Source organism: Pteropus medius, unplaced genomic scaffold (assembly GCF_902729225.1).
Source record: "Pteropus medius unplaced genomic scaffold, Ma_sr-lr_union100, whole genome shotgun sequence".
NCBI classification, from domain to species: Eukaryota; Metazoa; Chordata; class Mammalia; order Chiroptera; family Pteropodidae; genus Pteropus; species Pteropus medius.
The window spans coordinates 7,306,894-7,321,801 of NW_024342467.1; the positions used below are offsets into that span (position 1 = coordinate 7,306,894).

Below are 14,908 nucleotides of genomic sequence, written 5' to 3' on the forward strand. Positions count from 1 at the left end.
ACCAAAAAAATGAAGTCGACTCACAGAATGAGAAAAAATATTTCTAAATCATGTATCTGATAATGAACTTCACCTAGAATATATGAAGAACTGTTAAGACTGAATAAGAAATAGAGAAATAACCCAGTTTTAAAATGAGCACAATGGTAACGGTTTTCTATCTGGAATAACGAGTCCTAGAACTTATTGCGGCAATAAATGAACAACTCTTTTGGTGTATTTTGGAATATACCAAAAGCCACTGAATTGTACACTTTAATTGGATGAATTGTATGCTATGTGAATTATGTCTCTATGAAGGTATTTTTAAAATTACTACTTACTAGTTAAACAACAGGAAAGTATAGACACAAAGGTTAATGGAATAGAATAAATTCAATAAAAACAATTCTAAGAAATAAGTATCTCAAAAAATAGAGTACAGAAAAGGTACCACCTTAACACAGTGGTTCTTAGAGGCAGTTTAGCCTCCTAGGAGACATTTCACAATGCACAGAAACATTTTTGGTTATCAAAATGGAGGGAGGAGGTAGAACACCATCATAGAGGCCAAGGATGTTGCTGTACCTACGCAGCATCCTAATGCACAAGACGACCACCCACAATAATGAAGAGGATAACAGGAGGAAGAGGAGGAGAGATGGGGAGATTAACTATTTCTGATTAAAAAGACATAATGATATTGCTAAATTAGATCTTGGTTAAAACTGGAGAAATTTGTATATACTGAATATTAGACAATAATAAGGATTTTGGTAATTTTATTAGGTATGACGATAATGCTGTGGTTATAGCAAAACACATCCTTACTCGGGAGATTCAGGAGAGTATTTTTGAGGAGAAGTGACATAATACCTGAAATTTACTTTAAAATGGTTCAGCTGTAACAACAAAAATGACACATAGAGAATCAGATCTAAAGCAAGTAGGACAAAATGTTAGCAAATCTAGGTAACTGGTACACAGGTGCTGACAGCAATTTTTTCAAGGTTTCTGCATGTTTGAAATTTTGCATTATAAAAAATTGATAAAAATTATGAGTATTTTTCTCCAATAAAATGTCACAAAAATACTAAAAATATGCAAAAAACAGCTTAGAAATTCTGACTAAAAAAATTATAAATCATTGTATAACTCTGGGCCAGGAAAGGTCTTTTTAAAAACGGTAAAATATGTAGGAAAGGATTCACATATTTAACCCTTTTTCGGTTTAGGGAAAAAAAAAGTGCAGCTCGCTGCCAGCGTTCACTTAACACCACACGTACGAATGCTACATTTTCTAGGATTTGACATTTTCAGCAATCCAGAATTACTATGTTTTGTAAATGGAAATATCACTACTAAAAACAGAATGCTATAAATAGAATGATGTCATTTGTTTCCAAAGACTATCGATATACTAGAGCAATGTGAAAATAAAAATAAAAGCGAGATATTTCATGGCAAACCTTGGGGGTAAGGTTAGGACTGCAATCTGCAAGTATCTCGGGGTAAACGCTGCAGCAGCAAGCACTCTTGGGGCAAGCAAGAAATGGTCTAACAACATAAAACTTATTTATATTAATAAAAAAATTCCATAAACTTAAATATATATACTTGTAAAAAGATATGCACCGTATACAGCAAAAGGTTAAAATCCATGAGATGTTATAAATTATTAGGAAATAGACCAATACTACAAAAGAAAAACAGGATAGGAACAGGAAATTCAAACAGAAAATACAAATGGCCTGACATATGAAAAACTGTCAACCCCACCAGCAATCAAAGAAGCCCAAATTTTTAAAGCAAGAATATAATTTTCACCTATGTGACAGGCAAAGATGAAAAATTATAAGTCAACTTTGTTCATGATTTTTAAAAGTTAAATATAAGATTAAAAAGTATAAAAAGTATAAATAAAGTCTAGTATTCATCTATTTCTATTTTATTTAATCAGGATAAAAGCTGAATTTTATCAAATGCCTTCTTGGTGTTTCCTATAATACTCTGGATTTTTCTCTCCACTGACAATCTAAATAATCAGTTGTAATAACATATTTCTAAACAATGAGCCATTTTGCATATCTACAATGACTCTTTAATTGTAACAGAGTCTTCTTTTAGTGCACAATTGAACATTAACCATTTTACTGATAATATAAATATTCATAAAAAAATTGTCATTTTTTTTTTTTTAACACCTATAGCACCTGGTCTTCCTAGGTGGTCTCCCATCTAAGAACTAACCAGGCCCGACCCTGCTTAGCTTCCAAGATCAGACGAAATTGGGCGTGTTCAGGGTAGTATGGCCATGGACATCCTGTAAGTTTATATGAAGTGAAGGCAGGTTACGAATTTGTTTGTATATGTGATCCTACTTTTAAAAGTGTACAAATATAATACAGAATACCGAAGGCAGGAAATATTAAATGTGGTTATAATCTGCATGATAAAATTACAAGTGGTTAATATTTCTTTGTACTTTGTTTCAAATTTTTATAAGCATGCATTATTTTAAAAACTACCAACCAAAAAAGCTACCTTCATTTGAAAAATAATAATTAGTTCTGAATGCCTACATAAAGAAAGGAGATCCCTGTATAACCTACTTGGGGAAAAGTAGAAAAAGTAGGTATAGGAGTAGCATAACTACATAACAACAGAAAAAAGTCTTTGAATTTAAATGATATCATTTCTAACAGTTATGCTACTCCTATACCTAGAAGGGTCAATGTATATGAATAAAGAAAAAAAGCTGAACTTCCACTAACAGTCTGTGAGAATTTAAAAAGGTTGCAAATTATGTTTCTAGTAATTTTAATCATATTCTTAGAAATAATTAAAATTATAAATTGTATCTCTTACATCTAAAAAAATGATTTTTAAAAAATTATATTTAAATCATTTCTTTTAAAAGCTCATTGAGTAATGGAGAGAACTTTAATTCATTATATTTCTTGAAATAACTATGAAATAGTTTTATTGGGGAAAAGGGCATTATTCCACTATACCTTTCAAGGCCACAAAGAAAACATCAAAAGGAAATGAGAATCTTGAATATCCAGGTTCCTCAATTCTTTTCCTCCTATAGCATAAATACCTTGTTCTCTTTACATCCTGTCACTGTGACACTAAATTAAAATAAAATATATTATTATGATACACAGTACTACACTTGGCACTTCTAACCCAATAATCTGTCTACTGCCTACCCACCCCGTTTGGGACACGTCATAGTATATAAAGATCCTCAAACATCAAGACCATTCTCTATTAGTACCTCATGAAAAATAAGCTATTACATGGCAATTCATCTTAAGCTCCTTTAACAACAAAAGAGAATTAGGAAGAATTAATTTAATTTATACATCAGAAAGCTTTCATGCACAAAGACATTCCTCTCCTTTCGTGCACAAAACTTTTACCCTAGTAGTTTACTGGTGCAGAAGCAAGATAAAGCAGACCATATTCATAAATGGTCCCATGTCTCCCTCATACATATAGGACCATAACAATACAAGAATAAAAGTCCCAATATTCACTACTCAACTTCTACTTTTCCCCATAATTTAATCCAAGGAGAAATCAAACAACACAAGCCTATCAATCTAGAGAGCTAGATCTTCAACGAATAGCCAAACACTGAACTGTCACCAATCTCCTACCTTTTCTTTCTTATGAAAAGAAGCATCCTCTAACACAATAGAAGCCATCATTTCTTACATGCTTAGTATTGTCTAGGACCTTTGTTAACCACCTTATACAGTATAAATATATATGTAAATATATATAGACTTTAAATATATATTACATATATCTAATTCTCACAACTCTATGACATAAGTTATATTATTAAAACAGCTAAGTCACAGAACTGGACCATGAACTGAGCGTAGTATAAAATTCAAGCATGTTCTGAACCATTATTTAACAGAGACTCTCAAGAAGGTTTAAAAAAGGGAGAGGAAGATAAAAAAGGGGCAAAATTCAGCACACAATATCTGACTAATCAAATAAAAGTAATTAAAGATTAAAAAATTCAATTTATCAGAAAAACCTAAAGTAACCAAGCTAATATCTTAAAGTCCTTGGTACTCTTTGAGAATATGATGTAGATTTTGCAGGTATTATATTTAGATAATTTTCAGGGTATGTTCTAGAGTTGGTACAGATTCAGATACATTTCCTTCACATTCCTTAAGGCTGTAATTAAAACAATGACCCTGAAAGTACTACAAGATCCCTTAGTTCACAATAAAAAAATAAAGATCAACAGTGTTCATTAACTCAGAGATTGTGAATTTAACTTTTAAATCAAGATAAATTCAGAAAAGAGGTATAAAATCATAAAAGGAAATTATACTGAGTTGTATAGTTTTAAATATCTGTGTTTTATTTGTCACCTTTTAAATTAATGATGAAAAAATATTTTAAACCCATAAGTGGAGTATAACTTAAAAATTAAAGTTAAATAATCTACGGTGGCCTGTTTGATTTATTTGAGATGAGAGGAAAGGGTAAAGATTGGGGGAAAAGCCCTCAGAGAGCAAGGTGCAGACCTACAGATGTAAAGGAGAATAAAAAAAGACAGAGGAGGAGGAAAAAATCAACACACCCACAAAGTGACAGCAGCAAGAAGGAAAAAATAAGTGTTGAAAGAAAAATAGACACATAGATTCACCCACAAAGGACCCTAACAGCATATATACAGCTAAGTAAAATGTTATTATAACATGAATATCCCACTCATTGAGTGTAAGAGTTTATTGTACTACTACATGAATGCAGGTAAGCAGCTGTTATATAAGGGATTGAAATCATTTATATGCTTAATATCCATATTTAGATTAATAAGTACAAATTTTATTTGTAACTTAGTCCTAAATCCTTTTCTTAACCCGCAACAGAGTTCTACTAATACCAATCAAGCCAACTACATATTTTTACAAAAGGATTTCCTCACTTTTCTATTTCCTATAAAAGGAACAACTCAGCAGAAGAGTTTATATAAATTTAGAGCTATTTTACATAAAATGTTATCGAATGGACAAGAACCATAGTACTTCCCATAGCAGAAAACTATATATAACACTGGCAGTTTTAAAGCATAATATGAGATTATACTACAATTAAAAACTTTAATAGCCAGAAAAAATATATTGGTTAGTAAAATGTTCTACTTATTACCAATTCATATTACACAGAATTGGCCAATATCAACTCTCTTGATTTCCTCCTGAGTTCAGTCTAAATCTAGATCTTAATGCAATACATAAATTAGAAAGTCAATAAAAAAAAGAAAGCGAAAGTAAGGCAAGAATTAGATCATCTGGGTCAAAGAAAATGACATTGTTTAATTTGACATTTTAAAATTTCCTCAATAAAAGACAAAACACAGAAAACAACTTTAAACATTGAATTCTAAGTTATAAAAATAAACCACTTGCTATTTACATCTAAGGAAATAGTAATAAAACCTACTATTTATTGAGTGTTACTGTGGGAAACAGTGCGCACAGTACTTAACATGTGTTATTTCACATACTTATAACAACCGTATGAGGGAAGTACCATTAATTGACAAGTGACACAGGATAAAAAAACAGGCTCAAAAGGTTAATAACTTTCCAAGGTCAAGATGCTCTGAAGTGACAAAATTTAGATTCAAATCCAAATAATCAGACACTAGTCATCACTCTTAACCAAAAGCATACATTCTTCTTTAAGAATTAGGAATGTTCAACTTGTAATTAGAAGAGGTGTGTGTGTATAGAAAGATATACAGAGAGATAGATATAGATATATAGATATAGATGATTAACACTCTGAATCCCAATAGAAAGACAAGCTCACTAAATGGCAGTTCTATAAATTCTAATTAATGCCTGTTATTTGACTGAATAGTCTGAGCTATCAGATATTAACTTGTAGAGTTTTTTGGTTCATAAAATCCAACACTCTAAAGCCTAACTGATTTTTCCAAAATTTTTATATAATCAACACATCCACTATTTATAAAGTACATTATTGCATTTTCTTTTTGTTTCTTTGTTGTGTTCTACCTTTCAAGTTCCAACCTCCCTCCAGCCTATTTCCTCTTATTTTGCTAACTTTTACCAGGAGTTGACTATTCCAACAGTTTAAATATTGAGCACTTGGGTACGATTACTCAAGAAAAAGCATCAGATGTTAATAATTAACATCGGATGTACAAGTAGCTGATTATATTTAATAGTGTGATTAAACACCATGAGAAAAAACCCAAGAACAAAATGCATGTCATTCTCAAACTCAGGAAATCAAGAACAAATTCTGAAGTACAATATAATGACTTGGAGAAACATTGGAGAACACATAATATCATGTCTTAAAATCAGACCATTAGTTCCCAATCTAAAATGAGATGAAATTTTACTTCATTCTTAACTCTTCCACTAAAACTGTACAGCTTCAATCAGTTTTATAAGTTTTCCAAGCTTCAAATAATAGTGAATTTAAAAGCCATTCTACATATATGTATGTTGTCATCCAACTCTCTAATGTGCCAAACCACAGCCAGGCTAAAAATAGCTTCAGGGTTCCAGGAGCAAAAGGAATTCAGGTTTAAATGGAGTAACACCCAAGGACTCTCCAACAATGCAGAGCTAAGGTCAAAAGCAAAGTAGGATTCACCCTAGGGATTTTATAGAAGCATCAGACCAAAATGGTCCCTCAGCAAACTGGAGAAAGTGCAATAAGCCAACAACTGTGAATTACTCCACTTGATATCCATAGGTCTCTCGTACTAATTTAGAGATCATTAAACCAGTTTAATTTTCACAGTTGAACAGAGAAAAATTACTTTATTGAACTCTTCTGGCACATATTATGTCTAAACATACAATGGAATTATAGATGGTTGTAAAGATCTATCAATGCTATCTTTAACCGTGACACTGAGAGGTATTTTGGTCAAGAGACTGTGGTAGCAGCTGCCCTCCTTGAAAATCCATGACTAAATTTTTACTCATACCTGAAAACTATCAAGACAGCATTAAAGATCATACAAACTGTGAAATACTCAACGAAGTACCACAAAAATCAGCATAGTTGGACTATTATAAAAAAAGCTTTATCTAGTTCAGGAATACATTTTTAAGTGGTACACATGAAACCATAATAAAAATGTAGTAGTAAGAGATACAAGATATAATTCAAGTTGTTCTTGCATTTATAATTGGTTATACGAAAATAACATCAACCTAATAAGATTTTTCCTTGTAGGAAAAATTAAGAATTATATTCTAACTAAAAGCCTGATGTTACAGTTTTTTGTTGAACTTGGAGAAGGGAGTTTGTGATCCCAAACACAACATCAAACCACAGCGTACTATTAAAAAATGTTTAATGGACATATACAGTAACCAACCCTTGAAGGGTAATGTGATAATATAAATTTACCATAGACCTTGTATGTCTTAGTAATTTTTCACATTTACTTTAATTTTACTGGAGGGAATATTCGACATTCATTCAACAGATACTTAATGAGGACTACTAAGTGTCAAGCTCTATTCTGGGCACAGGGAATACAACTGTGAGCCCCACCTTCAGGAGTTTACATTCAAGCAGGGAAGAAATGTAAAATAAGCAGACAGGTATTACTTTCATCGGGTTAATGGAACTTAGCTGGGTCTTTTGGTAAAATGTGGTAGACCTCTTAAGGAAATTTAAAGAATCTTTTCAAGAGAAAAAAATATATATGATTCACAGATTTTTCTGCTTCTCTGTCCTCTCCCATTTCCACCCCACCCCTACTTCTCATCGTGAATTAGGTTGGAGCAAATCTGGACACTAGAGATGGGCTGACTCCTGCTTCAAGAAGCTCATTTTAGAGCTGCCATCTCATCCAAATTGGTAGCTTTACCTAGAGTTATAAAGCTAATTACCTTTTAATTACATGCTCCAACATTTTCTACTTCATTTTTCATCCTTGAATTATGCGACTTGTTTTATTGACAAAAGACCTCAAGGCTTCAGGTGAAAGATGGCCAAACTGGCTTAATTTAATTCTGATAGTGAATTTCCTGAGGGCAGGTTTCAGGTCTGACTCTCCATTTCAGTACCAGAACTTAGCATGTGCCTATCACACAGTAGGTGTATATTTGTTTGCTGAACAAATTAATCCACAAAAATTAATATTCAGTACAAATTATAATCAAAGCCTTATAAAATCGTCCTAAACAACAGCTTTTCCTTTTAAGAATGGACCAGGATTTTAAGAATTTACCAGGTTTGATTAAAAATAAAAGATTTCTCACAAATATTTCAGAATACGTATACACAAATGACTGCTAACCTTCAAATAAGTAATCTTTTTCAAAATATTTTGTAACTTCCCTTTCCAAAATTCTTTGGAATCAGTCTGCCAACCACACAATAAACTGCCTTTGTTACCAGTTTGCAGAACATGCTCTGTCTTTTTTTCCCTTTCACTTTTTTTAATCTATTCCTTGCATCTCTTGTAACTACACCAATGGTCAGGGATCCCTCTCTCTCATGTGATCCACTCACCCACTGAAAAGCTAGTAAGCCATAAAGCTAGGTGGAGCCCAGGACTTAAATTCATATTAGTGCAAGGCATATAGGAAATAAACTGATGTATTAACCACTAATATTTGTATAATAATTGACAAATTACAGAGTTATATATCCTCTTATTTTCTTCTATCTTCACAACAATGTGAGAGCAGCTTAGGAAGGTGCTATTATTGTCCCAATTTACACAGAAGGAAACTAAGAACTTTTACACAGAAAGTTCAAACAACTTCCCCGATATCACGTCATAAACAAGTGGTGAGGTTGGGACTCGTCCTTATAATGCTTAACATATAGGTCATTTGTCTGTTAACTTCACTACTGTGGAAGGTATAATTTGATAGACATAAGTAAGCATCACCATGACTCCAGCTTATTTATTCACTCAATTTCGACCACTTTTTTAAATGGTATCTTTAAGAGCTGTTCAAAGTTCCCTCACCTCATAAACATTTAAGGCATTGTAATATCCACATTAAACTGACTCAGAAGTAGAAAATCAACTTTAGATTACCATCAATTGAGGGAACACTTGATGGTCTGTAAAACTACAGAATTTCAAAACACAATTTAAAAAGCCACACTCTGAGAACCTCACTCAGAGAATACCACAAAGTCATTCAGCTTTGCCAACAAATGGCTAGTTATTGAGTGGCCAGCACTGGAACCTCCTCTTCGTGATAGAACCTATTTGATTCTTCCTCCAGAAGCTCATGCTCCCTCCTTTTCCATTATTATTCAGCTCACACAGCTTAGTTGATACCACCTAAAGCAATCTATTTCAAACATCCTCTCATACCCTTTTTCTTCTCCTCTTGCTCTTAAAAGAATTCTCTTTATTCCATAATTAAGTTAGAAATAACAATAAACATAAGTAAGCATGACCACAGCTAACAATGTGATTAAATTAAAAAATAAAGCATCCTTTTAATCTGCAAAAGTCTAACATGCTGGTAATTACTACATAAAAAGATGAAAAGCCATATGTTTTGCAGTGGCCTTATGATACACAAACCAATGCCTTTAATGTTTAAAACTATACACATTTCTACTTATTTCCCAGTCTCCCAAATTTAATTCCATATTTCCTCAAATAAAATAATTTTGTAAACTTGTAGCAATAAACATAACACAGTGGACTAGTTAAAAAACTATTCTTTATTAATTTATACAGAAAACTGATCAACAAACCTTATAACAATCCATCTGAACACTAGAGTCATATATTCTGGTATCTCCCTACCTAGAACTTCCAAGAATAGTTATAGAAATCTAAAACCTCTACTGTAATATATCAAAATGCCTAATGGAGGATATATATTTACCTAATATAAAGTTTTGGGGTTTAACTTAAAATATCACATATATTTGCATTTGTTTGCAGTTCTATCAACTAGCTAGCTAGTTTCCCATCAGAAGTGATGAACAAAGGGTATATGTGTGCTAGAAAGATAAAATACAATAAAAATAATTACTAAGTATAACTTACTTATAACTGAGAACTTGGAATCAATGGAGAAAAAGAAACAAAGTCCCTTTGAAATGCTTGAGAAAAATTTGGCAATATTTAACTTGGCTTGTCAAAATATGCTAAACAATGTTGTTTGTAGAGTGGCAAGCCGGCCTCATTCTAGATAGTAATGTCCTTCCACTTCTCTTATAAAATTTTTTTCCTTCCTCTTAACATCCTTTGAATGCCAGGAAACCAGGAATCCTAACCACTACATGATAAGGGAACATCCTTTGAATGCCAGTGAACCTAAGGTTCTTTTTCTGGTTAGTAGCCCTTACAATGACATTAATATGTAATTAAAGAAATAGCTCGTATAGTTTTAAGGATTAACTCATCCCAAGAGTATTTCCATTAACAAATACATTAATCAACAAAATCAATCATAATTTTTTACTAAGTACCTATGAGCAAGAATGTGTGTGTGTGTGTGTGTGTGGTATTGTGTGTGTGTGTGTGTTTTTAAAAAGTGCCCTGCAATTCCAGATCCCCTTCCTTGATGCACAACTCATCACATTTCAGGATTTCCTAAAGTGAAATACAAGAAACTCTATATGTCTCTATATTAGTCAAGATCCACCAGAGAAACAGAACTTACAGGTTAAACAACTTGGCAGTATGACACAAAATTCCATCACCTTCTTCGAGAGTAAATCACCTATCAAAAGCTATGAACAGTTCTCCAGAGAAGAAATCTATTTAATTTTCTTTAGACAAATATCTTCTAAATTCTTCTGAACCAAAAAATTTTACCCCCTTAACTATTAACCTGAGACTTCTAAAAGTGCTGCAGTTTACACCTTTTCCCATCTGTAGCATATTTGTTCACTATAAAATCAAGTACTGCTAATACATAAAAATCAATAAATCTGGATGAAAGTAACACATAAACTATTTTATTTAACATTTACTAACGTCCCACATTTGCATACAACCCAAACAACAATTAAGTTTAAATAACTACAATTTTTATTCACTTTTTTTAAAAGCATAAGACAACTGTCAATGGGCTGGTAACTGGTTTTTATACAAAAACAATCTCCAGAGCATGCCATAGCACTGGTACAAATTCAGCATGTTTTCATATTATCTTCTATAACTGTAATTCTCTGTAATAATAAATGCTCAGAGTAATAACCTTAATAACTTTTGAAACGTCAACAAAAGTGTATGTAATGAAAACTCACAGATATGTATTTCATTATATTCAATGCTGTCAAAATTCAGATTAATTGAAACAAACTATCAGGTCAACATCCCATACCTAACTAATTCTGACATATGGAAGTTTACTTTTATTTTAAAGGGGGGGTGGGCGGTACGTAGAAGATGAGTTGGTATTAAATAATTTCCAAATATACTATGACAAATTTTTTGCCAAATGTTTTAGAACTAACATTTAGAGTAAGAAGTCCTAACAGGGCAAAGGCAGCAGAAGAAAAAAATATTTAATGGGATGGTAATTTAAAAAAAGCTAGATGACCTACTGGAGCTATATATTCAATTCATACTAATCTATCATATTTCACAGGTTTCAAAGTTTAATGTACATATAAGCTCAATTGAGTAATTCTCTCTTTTAGCTTAACTTAATATAGCCTTTAGTTGATCACTTGCATGGTTTCTCATTTCTGCAAAGGTTTCAAACATTTACTTTGACAAAACGCAAAATCGAAAAGTTTCATGTAAATGTTTACCATTATCATGTTATTGTTATGTATTTACATAGTTGGAATACCTACCTTGGTTTAAAAAAAAACTAAAAATAGTATACTATTGATTATCAGCTACAAAATATTAATGATGCATTCTATACTAAGCCACGAAAACAGCATACAATTTGGAATAAGAGAACCTAGGTGTGACTACTGGCTCCACCACTTGTTATGTGATTGTAAGCAAGCCTCTTTTGGTCTTCTCATCAGCCTAATGGAAAGAATATCATGTACCTCGATGTTGAGAGGTAAAAGAGCCAAACAGTACAATTCACCACTTTCTGAGCACACTTTTGCTTGAGAATCTTTCATAACACAGTTCATCATTATACATTTTGATATCAAACAAATTAAATTGCATCCCCTAAATCTTGCTGACTAAAATAAGCACTAAGAAAAGCAATGAGTCCCACAATACTAATTTTTTAGTAACCAATATTGAGTAAAATTTTCTAAAATATTTCAAAATAAGATTTCTGAGCCTTGTTTAAACAACAGCAAAAGCTAAGGTAAAACAAAAAGTCTTTCTTAAGTAATGACAACTTTTAGTTTATCTACTGACCATTTTTAGCCAAGAAAATAATATATTTTAAAATCTATCAAAAGAGCTGAAAACCCATTGAGAACAAAATGGTCAGAGTTCTGTACCTTGAGAGTCAGGAGATGGGATTCTAGTTTCGCCTTTACCATAAATAATTGTTTGCCCTTGTACAAGTCTCTGGACTTCAGTTTTCTAATCTAGAAAATGACTACTAAAAATCATAAGTAATATCCAAGAACCATTTAAACTGGATCTTACTTTGGAGAAGTGATCCAATGTGATGGTTAATTGACTCGACAGTGAATGCCGAGGTTGGAACCCTGGTTCTGCCACTTAAAAGCTGTACAGGGTACATATACACAAAGCGCTAAATACATCTTACTATTATCATTGACTTATTGTTTAAAATATTTCACAGAAACAATTTTTTAAAAAAATACAAAGTTTAGAAAGTTCTATCTGTCCAAATTAAGACACTATCATTTTACTACCAGACACAAGTTCATGTGAAAGAACTACAACTCTTTAAAACGTGCTAACCTACGCCAAATTTAATCAAAAGATCATCTTATAAAATATTCTACATTAGAGACACCACTGGAAACTTGTTTTAAGGCTAATTATTCTCATCAAAATATCACACTGACGGTAAAAATAGAACAACTGCTACTTATTAGGTTTTTTTAACCTAATACTGTTAATAACAGAAGCTTATGATATACCATAATCTCCGAGAACCAAATTAACTCCAGAAATGAGATATCTGTGGAATTTAGAACTATAAAGTGAACTACAAACTACTACAAATAAGTAGTTCATGAGTTAAAATCAACCAGTATTTACCAAACACATCATATGCCAGGTTTTATGCATAGATTCTCAAATACAATTACCAAAGTAGGAAAAGCAAGTAAGTCCTTTATCATCACATTTTCACAACGAAAGCCACTCATCTACAAACTTTTCTAATTTCCTTTTTGGCCCATGAAAGAACACTTCCTACTGCCCATTAAAATGTTTCCTATTCTTAGTTCAGCCCCAAAGATGCCCATACTAGTCCCTGACAGCTGACATTGGAATCTTCACAGGACTTCGAGTAACTTCTAAGATATTTCCTTAAACCCGCAAGCTTCAGAATTTATCTTCAATGATGCTTACACCAGCATATACCACTACACATAACTCTTTTAACTGTGTCAAGTACCTAATACATCAATTTAGTTCTTCCCCTTAAAGTATTGCTAGTCAAGGCAAACTCTACTTCAAAAACTCTGCTTTTTGCAATGGACATTGGCACCAGAAAAGAGAAATTGATTGACTAGTCAAAGTTGCCCTACTTCCATTTCAGGACCAAGGAAAAAACTTCCACAAAGAGTACCAAGGGAACCTTAAGCAAATCAAGAGGGTAGATACTAAAGAGAACTTTCTTATTCCCACGATTTAAGCGAAAAGGTGACTTGGGTGTGTGTGGAAGGGCGGGGGGGTCTCCAAGTGTCACTGTGAGAAAAAGAAGGTCCATTTCACCAAGTAGTCAAAGGTGGGGTAGGAAACAAACCGGTCTGGCCGAGTGACAAGCCCAGGATGCTAACCTAGCTTGGAGGTGGAGGGCCCTGGAGGCCAGGGACTGGAGAAGGGAGCCCTAGGGCAAACCGTAGGGGAACAGAAACCAGGCAGGGAGACCAAGGGTGCCACAGAGCAGCGTGTAAGGGTGTAAGGGTACACCATGAAGGAAGCGATGAGTTAGAAGACAGCGACAGCAAGAGGGAGACCAGTGCCAGGGGCGACAAGCAAGTGGCAACTGCGAAAGAGGCACAGGCAGCAGAAGGTGGTGGGACTCTGTTGAGTCAGCACAGCTCTTATTCAGGGAGCACTTGTAGGATCCCCGCTGCTCCTCAGGCCCCGGGGCCCGCAGCCGAGGGTCGGGCCCTCGGGCAAAAGAAATGATGTTCTCTGACGGGTTAGCGCCGGCCCGTTCCCCATTTCACAGGTAATACTGGCCGCCGGAGCCGCTTACCTCTGTTAACATTATTACACCCCGGGGAAGTGAGCTCCTCCCTAACCTCGCCGCATGGCAACAGCCGCAGCAGCAGCGAAAACTGCTCGAGCCGCCGCCGACAGCGGCAACAGCTCCTTCGGTCCTTTCCCGGGCGGCGGCTTTACTCGACTTCGCTGGCTTCCCCTCGGCCCGGCAGCTCGCGACGGACGCGCCGCCATCTTGGAAGAGCGACGTCCGCGTCTCCCCGCGACGTGCGCTCCCATTGGCGGGCGCAGGAACCGCCGGCGTCTCGTGACTGTCTCCATAGCGCCGGCGCGCAGGCGAGCGGAGACGGGCGCTCGGTGGGCCAGTCGGCGCCGGCGGCGAGGCCCCTGGGACTCGGCGCCCAGGAAGCCGTGGGACCGCGGGTTGAGAAGAGAAACCCCAGCGCCAAGCTAGCAGAGGAGCCGGCGCGCACGCTTGCGGGGTTCGCTCGCCCTCCGCTGCACGCCTGGGGCGGCCGGCCCTGGGGTAAAGGGAGACCGGCAGAGGCCGAGCCTTGGACTGATGGCCGTGTGGAGCTCGCGCGTCTCGTGGATGGGGCGGCA

General features: G+C 34.7%; 1 protein-coding gene and 1 pseudogene across 3 annotated transcripts in view; both read right to left on the reverse strand.

Moving 5' to 3' along the window:
- Window positions 1-14,545, reverse strand: part of SNX13 (sorting nexin 13) — a 113,684-nt gene extending 99,139 nt beyond the window's left edge. For 2 of the 3 annotated variants that reach the window (XM_039862456.1, XM_039862457.1), the window contains exon 1: window positions 14,340-14,545. In XM_039862456.1, the coding sequence (XP_039718390.1) occupies window positions 14,340-14,351 (12 nt within the window). In that variant the 5' untranslated portion in view covers window positions 14,352-14,545. The remainder of the gene's footprint in view (window positions 1-14,339) is intronic. The other variant, XM_039862458.1, reaches the window with a different exon arrangement.
- On the reverse strand, window positions 2,181-2,299 carry LOC120602508 (uncharacterized; annotated as a pseudogene).
- Window positions 14,546-14,908: the final 363 nt, after the last annotated feature.